The 15,889-nt window shown below is 40.8% G+C and overlaps 1 protein-coding gene across 1 annotated transcript; it reads right to left on the bottom strand.

Moving 5' to 3' along the window:
- Positions 1 to 4,126: 4,126 nt before the first annotated feature.
- MPHOSPH10 (M-phase phosphoprotein 10) lies at positions 4,127 to 15,878 on the bottom strand. Its single transcript, XM_030577998.1, has 11 exons — positions 15,789 to 15,878; positions 13,184 to 13,844; positions 11,889 to 12,031; positions 11,032 to 11,212; positions 10,557 to 10,698; positions 9,912 to 9,979; positions 8,377 to 8,514; positions 7,147 to 7,257; positions 6,825 to 6,932; positions 5,864 to 6,094; positions 4,127 to 4,328 (listed from the first exon to the last, which is right to left on the bottom strand). The coding sequence occupies exons 1-11, from the start codon at positions 15,866 to 15,868 to the stop codon at positions 4,188 to 4,190; spliced, it is 2,004 nt and encodes a 667-aa protein (XP_030433858.1). The 5' UTR covers positions 15,869 to 15,878; the 3' UTR covers positions 4,127 to 4,187.
- Positions 15,879 to 15,889: the final 11 nt, after the last annotated feature.

Raw genomic sequence — 15,889 nt, 5'->3', positions numbered from 1 at the left:
AGCGCTGGTGATGCCCTGCAGATGTGTACACCTTCAAAGTTGCAGCGCTGTAACTCCCTCACCAGCGCTGCAACTTTCTGATGTAGACAAGCCCTTACTCTGAGTACCAACAAGATTAAGCAGCTGAACTGTCAGAAATCCTAACGTTGGGCAGAGATTGTTAAGGAGCACAATCTTAGGGTATGTCTACATCTACAATTTTGTAGTGCTGGTTGTTACAGCTGTATTAGTACAGCTGTATAGGGCCAGCGCTGCAGAGTGGCCACACTTACAGCAACCAGCGCTGCAAGTGGTGTTAGATGTGGCCACACTGCAGCGCTGTTGGGCGGCTTCAAGGGGGGTTCGGGGAACGCGAGAGCAAACCGTGGGAAAGCAGGTCTCCTTCCCCGGTTTTGCTCCAGTGTTCCCCGAACCCCAGAGCAAGCAGGTCTCCTTCCCCGCGGTTTGCTCTCACGTTCCCCGAACCCCCATGCAAGCAGGTCTCCTTCCCAGCGGTTTGTTCTCGCGTTCCCCGAACCCCCGAGCAAGCAGATCTCCTTCCCCGCGGTTTGCTCTCGCGTTCCCCGAACCCCCGAGCAAGCAGATCTCCTTCCCCGCGGTTTGCTCTCGCGTTCCCCGAACCCCCCCTGCAAACCGCAGGGAAGGATACCTGCTTGATTACCAGAGAGGCTTCCTCAGGTATGCTGGGATACCTGCTTATTCCACGGAGGTCAAGAAAAGCGCTGGTAAGTGTCTACACTTGATTACCAGCGCTGGATCCTCTACACCCGAGACAAAACGGGAGTAGGGCCAGCGCTGCAAACAGGGAGTTGCAGCGCTGGTGATGCCCTGCAGATGTGTACACCTCCTAAGTTGCAGCGCTGTAACCCCCTCACCAGCGCTGCAACTTTGTGATGTAGACAAGCCCTTAGAACCATCTTTTCCCCCCAAACAGTGGAGTATGCATTAAACTACCTTTAGATTTCTGCTGATCAGCAGAACAAGACAATATTGTTCAATGCTAAAAGAGATACTCTGGCTACCTACTAGGCTCTAAAGAACAAAAATGAAAATTTCACATTCATGGAGTAAAGAAGATTTAGGTTAGATGTATTAGGAAAAGCTTTCTGAGGTTAAGCAGTGGAATAGGCTTCCAAGAGTGTGGAATGCCCTTCATTGGAGGTTGTTAAGAGCAAGTTAGACAAACATCTGTCAGGGATAGTCTAGGTCAGTGGTTCTCAAACTTTTTTTTTTGCGGACCACTTGAAAATTGCTGAGGGTCTTGGTGGACCACTTAATATTTCCAAATGTTGTTTGTACCATTAGCTAACTATTGTAAAGCGCTTTGGATAAATGTGCTATATATAAATAAACTTTTTTTTGTTCTACAAATAGAAGCACACAACTCATATTTTAGTATCAGTAGTCTTCCTTTTCTAATGCGATGGTTGTGCCCTCTCCTCCCACCACAGCAGCCCCCAAGCTGGGGGAAGCTGGAGAAAGTCGCCTCTTTCTCTGGGCACCGCAGCCCTGCAAGTCCCAAATTCTGCCCCCACTTCTCACCCCACAGCCCACTCTCACCTACCCTTTATATCTCCAAGGCCGCCACCTCACCTTACATGTGCATCTTCTCCAGGGTCCAGGCATCTAATTAGTGGAGTCATGCCTGCGCAGCTCCACTAATTAGGTGGGTGACCCTTCATTCATGTGCAGCTGCCCAGGTATGCACCTTAGAGGGAACTATCCGCGGCATAGGCACTGACTTCTGCTGGCACTGGTGGGTGCTCACCCCCCTATTCTGCCCCCAGCCCCGCCCTGACTCCACCCCCGCCCCATTACCATTCCAACCCCTTCCCCAAATCCCCACCCTCTCTTGAGTGTGCTGCATTTCCACTCCTCCCTCCCAGAGCTTGTTATGCCACAAAACCGCAGCAAGTGCTGGGAGGTAGGTGGAGAAGCGGGAACACAGCATGCTCAGTGGAGGTGGTGGCGGAGGCAAGGGGAGCTTGGCTGCCAGTGGGTGCAGAGAACCCACCAATTTTTCCCTGTAGGTGCTCCAGCCCTGGAGCACCCATGGAGTTGGTGGACCACTTGAAGGGAACTCATGGACCACTGATGGTCCACAGACCAGAGTTTGAGAACCTCTGGTCTAGGTTTACTTGGGCCTCCCTCAGCACAGGGGGCTGAACTAGATGATCTCCCAAGGTCTCTTCCAGCCCTACATCTATGATTTTATGTAATAAGTACAAGGCAGCAAGAGGTACCTTTTGGGACTTTGCTTTGAGAGTGTCTCATGAATTCATACTTTAAGATCAAGTGATATGATTTTGAGTCATACATACACTGATCTAGAACTGAGCTTTGATCACCTTTCTTCTGAATACTACCAAATTAAATACTGTAACATCTCAGAAACTAAGGTTATAAGAATTATGACTGCAGCTAAAAGGTTAAATTTTATGGGGCAGAAATAAATCTGAAACATCTAGTATAGGCACTTAAAGGTTGTTTTCTAAAAACAAAAAGAACCCCAAATATAAGGTGGTGGCATTTGCAATGGTGTATACCCTATTCCAGTGATCCCCAACCTTTTTCGTCTGGCAGGTGCCAGATGAAGGACGGTAGCAGCAGTCGAGCATCCTCCAAAATTCGGTGGCATTTCAGTGGCGACGCCTTCGGTGGATGCTCGACCGCTGGCCAGGACGCGGGTGCATTTAGATGCCCCCATGTTGGGGACCCCTGCCCTATCCAATGGCAGCATTGTATTATGACTGAAGTGGTTCTGTAAGATGCTATTCATCCTTGATTGCCTGAAGAGTATCGTTAGGCAGTGCTACAACAGACAAGTGCTGAATAGTAAAATCCATCCACGGCTAAGGTTCTCAGATATACTAAAACATTGGATTTAGGCAATTAAACCTCCCTTTCCCCACAATTTTCTATGTACATTGCGAGAGGTAAGGGGGGGAATAATTTTGAGACAAATACCGTAGAACCTCAGAGTAACAAACACCAGCGTTACAAACTGGCCAGTCAACCACACACCTCACTTGGAACCGCAAGTATGCAATCAGATAGCAGCAGAGACAAAAAAAGAAAAAAAGTAAACATTACAGTACTGTGTTAACGTAAACTATTAAAAAAAAAGGAAAGTTTAAAAAAATTTGACAAGGTCAGGAAACTGTTTCTGAGCTTATTTTATTTAAATTGTGATTAAAAGCAGCAATTTTCTTCTGCATAGTGAAGTTTAAAGCTGTATTAAGTCAGTGTTCAGTTGTAACTTTTGATAGAACGACCACAACCTTTTGTTCATAGTTACGAACAACCTCCATTCCAGACGTCTTCGTAACTGAGTTTCTACTGTATATACAAATACTGAATTTTCACAGATATATTGTAATTATTTATCTGCCTACTGTGAGACTTTTGTTTTAGAGAAGGGGGGGCAAACTACAGTCCGCGGGCCAGATCCGGCCCCTCAGGGCTTTGGATCCGGCCCGTGGGATTGCCACTCCTGTGGCACCTGTGGGCCCCGCACCGCTCCCAAAAGCAGCCAACACCATGCCCCTGCAGCAACAGGTTTAGGGGGGAAGAGGGCTCCGCGCACTGCCCTCACCTCCAGGCACCGCCTTCCACAGCTCCCATTGGCCAGGAGTGGGGAACCACAGCCAATGGGAGCTTCAGGGGAGGTACCCACAGGCAAGGGCAGCACACAGAGCCCTCTGTCCCCCCTCCCCCAGGAGCTGCAGGGACATGGTGCCAGCTGCTTCCAGGAGCAGCGCGGTGGCCACGGAGCCACTCCAGGTAAGCAGCACTGGGCCAGGGGCCAGAGCCAAACCCCTCCTGCACCTCAACCCCCTGCCCTGAGCCCCCTCATACACCCTGTACTCCCTCCCACACGCCAATTCCCTGCCCAGGCCCTGCATGCAATTTCCCCACCCAGATGTGGCCAAAAGTTTGCCCACTCATTTTAGAGGAAGAAAAAAGACTGAATTCCTAGCAGAAAAAAAAGTAAGTAGAAGGCTGAAAGAGAGCACGAACAGTCTAGCACATTTTCATCACTAGCAGCAGGAAAGACACTCAACTGAACTTCAACTTACAGAAGATTTTCGAGCACTATATAAAATAAAAGCTACTATTCAAAGTGCAATGTTAACATTAGAAACATTTACTTTAATTTATACAAAGTACAGCATGTATAAAATGTATTATAATTTAAGTTTCTGAGCAGAAATTTCTTGCTGTTTCTTCTGTATTTTCTTGGCACCTTTGATTTGCATTTTCACTTGATCTTGTAACTGAGAAAAGAATGCTCGAGATGATTTCAAAGCCCTGTCTTTACCTTCATCCTGTTAATAGACAAAGTGTTTATTATAATAAAAGACAAGCTAGCAAATGTTCCAATGGACTGATGTAACTACACAATTACTAGTTAAACAACCTTTTTTATTTTAAATATACCATATTTATTTTAAATATACCATACTTATAATCTAATTGATAACTGATTTGCAGACATCCTGGGTTTTTGTCCTACTGTAATTTCAAAAGATAAGAGATGTGTTCCCTCTTCATGCATATGCTTAATACCTATTAATGTTAATGAGAGGTATATGTGCAAATCCAGGAACGAATCCTTCGATATATCAGTTCCCCTAGAGAAATGCAGATTATTGTGTTTACAAAAATAAAAAAGTGCAAATGCACAAATGTTTTAGATGGAGAACTACTTTCCATATTCTCTTTTCCCTGTTTTAAAAACCTCTAATATTAGGAATTAATGGTCTCTTGTACATAGTAAACCCGTAAGGAACTATATAGATTTAATGTTTTACTATATTCAAGATACAAGATCAATATTTTGATGTTACAAAGAAGTCCCACACAACTAGTATTTGTTCTTGTAACATTTGATGTTATTTTTTGTTTGAATTTAAAGTACTATTCTGAATTATATCTATAAAACTCAGGAGGAACTAGCTAGGGTCCTGATCGTCCAAATACTTAAAGCATGCAAGTAATTCCAGAGTTTGATGGAACTACTCACCTGCATAAAATTAAACATGTATGCAATTTTTTTTCCCCAAGATTGCAGCTCAGGTTGTGAATTTTTAAATAAAGCAGCACAGAATATAAATAGTGTGTGTCACTTATAACTTTAAAGATTAATTCCAAAATAACTGTTTTACAGTTCACATTTTCTTTGCTGGATCTACAAATTAAGTTATTTGCACATACTAAAGGAATGGGTAAGATGCTTTGAAATATTATAAGATATCCTCATGCAGATATAGCAATTGCAGAAGAAAGCATCTATGTAAATATTTCTATAATTTAAAATCACAATAGTTTATTCAAAGGTAAAACACAAAAATCTATAGAACACAAACACTGCAAATATCAATAAACATAACTGGTCAGACCTTCTCTGTTTTGAAATTAAATATGGACACCTTGGGCCACATTCTCTGTGAAGGAAGTGCTCAGCCCAGGTATGAATAAAAAGGCATTGATCAGTCTCCGGCATAGGTTAAAATAGCCTTAACATCCCAAGGAATCAAGGCAGAAGTTGGAGTTTACCAGGGTGCAGGAATGCCCACAACCACACCCCGTGAGTTGGTTGCAGAGGAAAGATGATGGCATAGGAGTTCCTGTGATAGCCCATGCTATTTGGGAGCAGGGTTGCTTTACACCAGGGGGTGGGGGGGGGAGGAGAACAGGATGGGACAAAGCAGCTAGTGCGCGGCCCAGCACTGAGGACTTGCATTTAAAAAAAAAAAACCAGAAAAACCCAAGGTTTTCTGAATGACAAGGTAGGAAACCAATATCCAATTACTACATATACATTTGAAATTTACTACTAGACTATGTAAGACAGTCTTACCTTGAGCAAAGTTGTTTTGCCTTCTTTGATGAGCTTTTTTACTTTTGCTGCAACAGCTTGTTTGCTGAGTTTCGTGCCTTGTTCTAGCTTTGTTTTTTCCAGGAGTTTTTGACGCTTCTTCTTCTCCCTTAGCTTCATACGTCTGTGAAGCTTCTTCTTTCTTCGTTCTCGTTTTTTGTCTGTGGTAGTCTTTTCTGCATCTGTTTTCACATCTCCAGCTTTACTCTTTTCCTAGAAAGACAAAACTGCATAATTTTTGGATCCAAAAGTGCTATCTAGGCTAGTGACGAGTACAACCAGAATGGGCACCCTTGCTATACATTTCATTGACTAGCCAGCAGAAGTAGCACACTATTCATCTCTCACACAAAGTAGTCTCTGTGTTTATTTCATGTCTCTTGTACCCAGCTTCCTGCGGCTGAGAATGTGCCTGAGTTAGTGAAACAGAGGAGCCCAAATGGCTCAGTCATGCTAGCCATGGGAACTAAAAATTCCTACAGAATATATTATGCATGTATATATTTTATTTTCCCCACCCTCTTAACTTTCCTATATTACACACACACACACACCCATATATTGTGTGTGTGTGTGTGTATATATATATATATATATACACACACACACACACGGGAAAACAAAGACAGATTAACTGTCTAAAGCTGAAGACGGTAAAGCAGATTAAGCATAGTACATTTCTTAACAAAGAGAGTATTAGGCAGTCAAACAGTCTACATAGCAGGGTAATTTTCAAAAACAGAATAACCTATGCTGAAAAGGAAGCTCAGCAGGTGGCGAGGAAGGCAGTCAAATCTAGTTAAGCCAAGCTAGTTCCCCTGTGAATGGGGTTCCAAGAGAAGAATGTCAGAGAAAAGGAGTTCTCTGTTCTGAGGGTGCAGGGTATCCGCAGCGTGCAGACACGAAAGAAAACCTGTCTGCAGCTCTCGATTAAATTTCTTACCTTAATCTCCTCTGGAGCCAGGAGAGCTGCATCACTAATGCTAACTGGTGCGACTTCTTCCATAATTATAGCTGGAAGATTTGAGACGATTTTAACCTCTGGCACGGGCTAGAAAGAAGGAAATGTCTTTTACATATATGGATATCATGCCACAGCAATATATTAGTAACTGAATTAAGTCACACTAAATACATTCCCATTTATATTAAGGCTGATTATGTTTCTGAAATACTCAACAAGCAATTGCTTGGAAGTATCCCTCACTTTACTGCCTATTTCCCAAACATTTTATTGTATGAAGTGTGAAAATTAATGGACTCACTGGTTTAGGTGTGAAGTGGAAGCTGGAAAGAGCATCCAATTTTAGGAAGAGTGAATCCATCATTTTCTGAATTTCTACATGTTCAGGATTTTCTTCCTCTTCAGTTTTTTGCTGTTAATAATAAAAAAACAAACAACAACAACATATGTTAATAGAAAAATCACTTACAGAGAAACTTGCATATAAAGATATTAGAGCAGTTTACATTATAGCTTGTAATGCTGCAATACGCAGTTTATACCTATTTTACAGATGGACAGAGCCCTGCATGGATACAAAATTTGTATCTGCATCTGATCCACAAACATGTTCCATGGATATAAAGAGGACATCCACAGATTTGTACTACAGATGGGTTCATTGAGCCACAGAGGGTTTAAGTGATCTTCAACATGTGAACAGCCGAGGGGAAGATTTCCAAAGAGAAGTAGGAGTCAGGCACCCAACTTCCACTGAAAATCAAAGGTAGGTAGGTACCTGACTCTTTCTTGTGTGTTTGAAAAAACCTCTCAGACTCAGACCACCACTCAGGAGCCCAGAGTCTCAGACTCAGTGGATTAAATTCTGGGATGATGTTTCACACTGGTAAGTTTCACATTCACACTGTGCAGCTCAAATATCATGTGAAGTTGGCTAGAGAAGGGGAAGTTAGGGAAGTTTAGGCTCCTATTCATTCACTTTAAACCAAATTCACATGTGAATTTCTGTGTTGCTCCACACTCCCATTAGATGTAGTAAAGAAGATTAAAACAAAAGCCTGAGTAGATCAAGTCTGAGATTTACTGAACTCTTAGTACTTTTAATTGATTTAAAGGATTTGCATTATCCGTGAACTCAAAGGGTTCAGCCAAATAATTATTCTGATAGTATAAACTGGAGTGGTTTAATCAAATATGAGTTATGTAAAAGATGGTCCAATATTAATCTCCCTGATGGACTTTTTAAAGCAAATTGCTGTTCCAGAATGTAACTTCTTTCTAATATTTTTATGCCACATTTTAAGACAATGATTCTGTCTTCTCAGTATTTGTGCAAATTTAACAGTAAATGTTGAATTTTTGGTATCAGTTCAGCTGTCCAGGTTGTACTGATTGAACACGTCAGGATTTCCCAATACTTACGGCAATTCAGTGTTTAAAAATAAAAAAAAAAAATTTTCAAGCAGTCACAATTTGATTTTTCCAACCAATAGCAATGCACTGTGTTTGTGTGTCCATTATCGTAACTTACTTGGTTGTGTGTCAAATACTCCTGCTCATAGATTTCAGCAAGACTCAATTTGCTCTTTTCATGATCCAGAGTTAGACGCTTCTTGTATTCAAAGGCATCCTCTTTGGGTTTTTCTTTACGTATTACATCATCCCAAGCCTAAGACAAAACCATAAAATAGTTAAGATACAATTGCATCAAATAAGCTTTAACAGACCATTTTTATACATCACATTCTATCAGACATCTCATTTATTGTTTCAGCTAGCACATTAACTTGATTTTCCAACACTGCATTGAACCCAACAGCAAAGGGCAATTTATTATACAATGGGTGCTACCTTTTATTTTGCCGCAACTTCAGCAGATTCAGTAATTGCCAACACCACACTATAGTTAAGATAGTATCTTTTAAGGAATTGTATTTAGTCCAAAAAAACCTCACATCCAGTTAAACAAGACTGAAGGATAGATACCCTCATCTATTCACCAGTCTTTTTTTGCACTGATGCAACCAAAGATGGTATACTAATTAACAACCAAGAATAAAATTTTGAAAGTACTTTTTGTATGAATTATAAACAGCAATATGGTTTCTGTGCAATTAACATTAAAAAATTATATTATACTATACTTATTTACCTACCAGATTTGTTAAATATATTTTGAAAAAAATTATTCTTAGTCAATATTCTGAGTACAGATTATTAAATAGAGATCTGCATATCCATTATATAAATTTCATGTACACAACTCCAAATTAGTCCTTTTATAGTTGAATCTGTAAACTGGGAGGGTAATTTTAATTATCTATCTAACTGAGATATGTTATAGCTAAGGCTATGTTTTAGTCATGGGTATTTTTAGTAAAAGTCATGGACAAGTCATAGCCAGTAAACAAAAATTCATGGCCCATGATTTTACTATATAATTAATTAAATTACAGCTTGGGCTGGGGATGCTCTGGAGGTGGCAGCCCAGGGGCACCGCTGGTGCTGGGAGGCTGGTGGCTGCTTCCAGGAAGCCCCTCCTCCCCCCAAGGTAAGTGCTGCCCTGCACCCCAACCTCCTGCCCCAGCCCTGAGCACACCCCTCCCCCCCACCAAACTGCTGCCAGAGGGCGCACACAGTGGCCTGAGACTGCTCCAGCAGTGGCCAGTGTGGCTGTCTCCAGGGCTGCCTGATCTGCCTGGGCTGCTCCAGAGCCAGCCACACTGGCTGCTGCAGAAGTCACGGAAAGTCATGGAATCCGCGAGAAATACGCTGCTTAGGTATAGCATCCAAAAGGATACAGAATGGAATCATTAAGAATACACTATCAGCATTAAGCAAAAGCAATATTCAGATATTTTATTTCTTCTGGAAATGCTCAGGAGACAAACTGACACCTAAAAAACTAAGGACCTTAAACTCATGCTTGGAATTAATTCCTGTGCCCCCAAAACTCCAAGTTAATACAAGTACATTTGAATGTACCAGACAGTGTTTAGGGTTTGATTTTGTTGAAATATTTAAGCTTCCAAATAAAACAAAGAGGTGAAGGCAAATCTTATTAACCTGATCTTTTATCCTCTGTTTGATAATATCTTCAAGCTGAAAGGTGGTTTCCTCTGTGATCACAGGAGCTAAGAGGGCAAAAAAACACCAAGTTTAAAGTATTTAGAAACTAAATCATTCATTAAATGGAAAGGAGATTAACAGTTCTGGAGATATTTTTGCATTGATTTTAACCGGTACTGCTTGTTCTATAAACAAAAACAAAAGAACTGACAAAAATGCTAGACTATATATACAGTACTTTAGAGAGCCATATTGGTCTGGAATGAAGATGACTAGACAGGCTAGTAGGTTTATTTCCTCAGGAAAACTTGCATAGCATGAAAGTTTGAGAAAGATAACCAAGTTGTGTTTGCCCTGTAAATAAGTGGACACAAACAATGGGTCATTGTCATTTGATAAAGCTTAGTTCACATCTGAAAGTTCAACAAATGGGTAAGGCAATAAAATTTCTATGTGGAAAAATATGGCCCTATAAATATTCTAGTTTAGGCACAGTTTGGGCAATGTTTGGCAAGTTTAAAAGAATGGTGGAGGGAGGATGGGGGAGGAGGGGAATACAGACAGCATTTGTTCACCACCCTGACTAGTAAAACAAACAAATTACTTAACATAATGTCTGAAATTTTGCATAACAGTACTTACCCATTCTGACTGCATGGTCAAACAGCAAAGATTCCTCCAAAAGGCTGTTTTCAGGTCGTTTTTGTCCAGTCACTTCTCCTGTAAGCTGCCAAGGTTTTTCCTCCAACAACTTCTTTTCTAGAGATTTAATTTTTTCATGCATCTGAAAGATAAAATTTTTTGAACATTGAAAAAAATTAAAAAGTTAAATGCACTTGTTTAGCAACAAACAAAGGGAAATCAAGTTAGAGCAAAGAATATGAATAATTACTCCAGGTATTTCTAGATTCTTTACACACCTTTTGCCTTATCTTTCTGTAAATATGCCACTATTTTATCATAATTTTCTTCTAAAAATTTTCTGAAGCTTTCAGACAACTTGATGATATTTACAAATACAATCAACTTATTAGTAACATACTTGCCTTTGGCTCAAGTTTAAGCAGAAAACTTCAAATCAATTGCTTATGAAGGGATACTAGAACATCTTAGTTACCTTTTCCTGCCTTTTCTCAAAAGAAGATTTTATTCCAGTGGGATCAGTTCTCTTCTCATCTGGTATATCTGTATTGTTTTCTTTTTCAGTGTCCTCTGGTAAGTTAAAAGTAACTTTTTTAGAGACTTCTTTAGCTTTCTCATTCTTCTCCATTATGTCTATTTCATTATTTTCCTCAAACCTATAAACGTTAAAATGCCGTTACATAAATGGAAGTAATACATGCTTGTGACATTTATTGTTTAATATATTATACAAGCCACAGGTAAAAGGCTCCCCCTTTTTAGGTGATAATGCTGCCCACGTATTATTGCAACTAGATATGAAAATGGTATTATAGTTAATGTTTAAAATTAAATATACACAAGTTGAGAGGGAGGGTACTGTACATAATAAATTTTCAGAGATTCCCAAAAACTTTTACTGCACTTTCCTTAAGACCTAACATAACCAGAAAGGTAGGCTTTTGGGTGACCTCCGACATATCTAGTGGAGATATGCCTCCCCAGTTGAAGCAATACATAATTCATTTAGTTAAAGTCATTTACGCAGATCCCACACGGCAACAATAAAACAGTCTAATGACTCTTCTTTTCTAAGTCAAAAAGTAGTTAATTAGTGAACACATTACACTGGCACTACTGAAAGCCAAAACAAGCACATTAACAGAGAATGAAATACTTGCTACAAGATTTAAAAGGCTGCTCCTTCCTTAATATAATACTATTTTCTCTGACAAAGAGACTCCTAAATTTCTATTTTATTTTCTGTTTAAGAGACGGTGTCACATTGTCAGTGACAATGGAAATAACTGGCAGATCTCACAGAACAGTTACAAATCGTTCAAGTGTACATACTCATCAAATATGCCTTCTTCAGCCTCCTCTTCCTTGTCAACTTCATCATTCTGATCATTTTTACTATCATTAGCTAGGTCATCATTGTCATCAATAGGGTCAAAGAAATCTTTATATTTCAAATTTCTAGAACTTTTAACTGACTGGAGAGAGGAGAAAATAAGAGGTTACCCAGTGAAAGTGACAAGTCTAAGTGACTAAGACTCTTTCATTTCCATGAGGACCATGTTATATATACCTGCAGTATAAGATCTGCAATGGGAATTCAATGGATTTCAACATTAACAACTGGTCTGGTAGACAGTGGCCTTAGTCCAAGTGAGACATTTTTAATGTCGTCAATTAATAGTCAATTCTATTTTAATTTGCTCAGAGACCAAGGAGCGGAAAAGCAGCGGATTTTAACAACTCACATATTTGCTGAGCCATGTGGGGTAGCTCATAAATCCCTGACAACATAAACTGATGCATATTACAGCCATGTGTTATCACTTCCAGAAGCACCTATTTTTCTCTTATTATATCACAAATAAGATACTGAAAGAACAGAATTGTCACAAGCAATGTTAGTCAAGAGAGACTGAAAGTAATTTTCAAGCCAGAATACAGCAGCTCAAGTTTATTCACAGCCTTATTAAAAAAAAAATAAAAATAAAAATAAAAAATCTACAAACCCTTACAACACATACACTACTCACCCAAGTGACCCTGTCTTTTCCTCTCTCTGCCTCTCAGAGTTTACCACCTCCACCTATTTTGTCTTAAGTTGGGCCCTACTTCAGCTATTTGATCCACATGGGCAGACCCCTATGATCATGAAGAGTCCCAACGACTTCAGTAAAATACGGCACAGGCATGAAGATCCATCCAAATGTAGGTTGTAAACTCTTCAAGGTAGGGACTTTTTTATTTGATCCCACATATTTGTATTATGTTAATAGATCCACAGATTTTTAAGTCCAGAAGGGACCATTATGGTCATCTAGTCTGATCTCCTGCATAATACAGGCTACATAGCATTTCATCTAGTAATTCCTGCTTTTAGCCCAATAATTTGTGGTTGAATTAACAGCACATCTTTTGGCATCTGATCTTGATCTTAAGATTTAAAGTAACGAGAACCCACTAAAACCTTGTTAAATTGTTTCAATGGTTAATTATACTTTTTTTTTTTTAAAGTCTGCATTTTGTTTCCAATTTGAACTACAATTTCAATTTCATGTCAGTTTAAGCTAATTTAAATTATACTGGCTTGTGACAAAAGTGCTTCTAATTCTGGATGCATATACCCTTACCTCGATTTTATCTTTTTCAGATTCTTCTTCATCCTCATCAGAAAGAATATCTTCAAAATAATCAATCTCATCCACATCCTCATCTTCCTCCTCCTCCTTCTTGCTTTCTTCTTTTTCTACATCTTCCAAAAAGGCTTCCATCTCAGCTAAGCTGAAAAATTTATCATCCACTATGGACTTTTCTCTTGATTTTTTCCAGGTAGTCTTCTTCAACTTTTGAATCTGTTGCTCTAGCTCATCAACATCGAAGTCAACATCTGAATCCTCATCACTACATAGCTGCCTTTTCCTTGCTTTGGATTTACTTTGCTTTTCTTTAGCCTCACTTTCATCTTCAATACAGGCAGGTTCTGCTTCCATGCTATCTTCTTGTTCCATTTGCTTATCACTGCTAGTGTCTACCTCAAAGTCATCCCCTTCTCGGGCTGGGAAAAGGTAGAGATCTTTGTCTTTAACATCTCTAGCAACAGCTTTCTTGAAGTAGTCTAGAACTGCATTATTCTGTAGCTCTATTTGTTGCCAGATCTGTTCTTCATCAAAGTTTTCTATTACCAGTTTTTTTAAACGACTCCCACGCACTAGTTTTGTCCCCTGTGCTTTATGCAAATCATAAAGAGTCTTTGTCAATGAACTGAAGTCTGCAGCCAGTCCATCTTGCACACTGATAAAAACAAAATTAAAAACATCACTGCACATAATAGCAAACTGAAAAAATGTTAAAATTCAAAAGTCAATTAGAAAGCAGTCTGAGTTATGACAAATGCATTTTTACAAAGGGAAACTTGCATAGCCTTAAGATTGTTCCTTTTTTAGATAATTGTGGAGCTCACTTGATGGGTGCGGGGTTTACCAAATGATTTCTCTGATGGTCTCTTTACATCTGTTCAGTGTTATTGCAGCAAATGCCTGGTTGCCCTTCAACAACTGCAGGTTTTACTTTATTACACAGCATTTGCAGTCCAACTTTAAAACGTGTAACACATACCTAGAGGTACTGAAATGAAATGGACCATAGTTAAGGCTGTGGTTTGTCACATAAGTCACCGATTCGGTGACTTTCCGTTACTTCTGAAGCAGCAGGTGCACTTGGCCTATGGGCAGCTCAGGCAGCCACTGCGCCAGTCGCACCAACCACTTGGGCCACCACCCCTTCCCCACATGCAGTAGCAGAGTCTGAGTGTGGGAAGGGGTTGGGGCCTGGGACAGGGGCTCCTCAGAAGCAGCAACATCCCCCTCGCTCAGCTCTAGGCAAAGGTGTGGCCAGGCAGCTCTGTGCACTGCCTTCTCCTAGAGCACTTGCTTTGCAACTCCCATTGACCGGGAACCGTGGCCAATGGAAGGTGCAGTGGTGGTGCCTGCACACCTCCATCTAGCAGCTGAACAAGGGGGATGTCACCTTAACCATAGTTATTGCTTAGGGATTAACTAGTTTGTCATCTTTTTCTCAAAATACATTTGTTTTTAAATTTTCTTCAAATTTTAAATATACTCTTGGTAATCTATTCAGAATAGCTCAAAAAGAGGGGTCATAATGGAAATTCTCACAGGATAAAACCTAAGATCCCCAATCCTGGAACCAGATTCATGCAGAGTGCCATCCAATTGTGGAATGAAGGCCTAAGTTACAGTTGCTGTGTAGAATTCAGACAGGCCCCAACTCTTACTCACATATACAAGGATTTCCTCATTTACAAGCAGTTTTTAAAATAGCTCCCCCTTGCTAAAAAGGATTTTACTCTGTGTGTTCCAATGAAATTTTAAGTCCCCTTTTTAACCTTAACTCAATCACCACATCAACAGAAGGCCACAGAATTTTGAGCTTTTACATATACCTAAATTAATCTTTCCCTAAATGACAAAACACAGATTTAGGCCCATTCAAAGTTAGTTTTATTACTACAATTAAACAGTTCATTGTAATCATGCAAGTGAAACCTATATACACTTTCTCCCTAACAGAGAAGACAAGGTTGGGTGGGCTAATTAACAAAGCACTGCCAGTCCAGAGTCTTGAAAAATCACAGATCAAGCCCTCAAAATCGTGAGATTATCTTAATAATGAGATTTTAAAAATATCTTGTTTCTAAACTTTTATATTATATTCAGATCACATTTTCAAGCTTTCCCCTGCAACCATAAGTGCTAGAGACTTACTTTTATTTGTAATGAAGGTATTTGTGCAACAACTAGCAAAATGGGGTCCTGGTCTATGACTGGACCCCAAAGTGCTTCCGAAATGCAATAAAATAATAATAGCAGACAGGGAGGCTTGGTGTTCGCCTGGCAAAAATCCCAGGGAGATAGGACCATCCCCCCTCCCTCCCCACGAGTGGGGCTGGCAATGGGGCCGCGGTGCGTCGTTACCCAGGAAAGGCAGAGAGGGAGCAACGCAGGGGGTGTGGCCCGGGTCTGAAGCTCTCCCCTGGGATGAGTGAAAGGAGCGAGGGGACAGGACGGGCTGCTGCGCTTGTCCAGAGCGCGCGCCCAGAGCGCAGCCCAGGCCGGGCCGGGCCAGGGGATGAGTGATCCAGGGGAGCCGCGGCGGCCAGGCCCCGAGCCGGGGATGTCTGAAGCTGGGGGAGGGGAGCGCGGTAGGGAATTTCACCTGAGGAAGCGCTCCGGCTGGGCCGCCGCGGCACCTAGCACCTTCAGACACGTCTCCAGCCTCTGGCTGGGCGCCGCCATCTTCAGCCTCTACTCAGAGTC

Source organism: Gopherus evgoodei, chromosome 10 (genome assembly GCF_007399415.2).
Source record: "Gopherus evgoodei ecotype Sinaloan lineage chromosome 10, rGopEvg1_v1.p, whole genome shotgun sequence".
Classification (NCBI taxonomy): Eukaryota; Metazoa; Chordata; order Testudines; family Testudinidae; genus Gopherus; species Gopherus evgoodei.
Note: the sequence above shows the minus strand (reverse complement) of the source record. Positions and strands in the feature narration are given on the sequence as shown.

What these genes read in the sequence shown, in the direction of transcription:
- MPHOSPH10 (XM_030577998.1), bottom strand. Translation starts at nt 15,868, where the DNA reads ATGGCGGCGCCCAGCCAGAGGCTGGAGACGTGTCTGAAGGTGCTAGGT. An exon ending in TTGAGAAAAGGCAGGAAAAG is followed by an intron (nt 10,699 to 11,031) that starts GTAACTAAGATG and finishes TTTATCTTTCAG; the next exon opens with ATGCATGAAAAAATTAAATC. An exon ending in AGTATTTGACACACAACCAA is followed by an intron (nt 7,258 to 8,376) that starts GTAAGTTACGAT and finishes TATTATTAACAG; the next exon opens with CAAAAAACTGAAGAGGAAGA.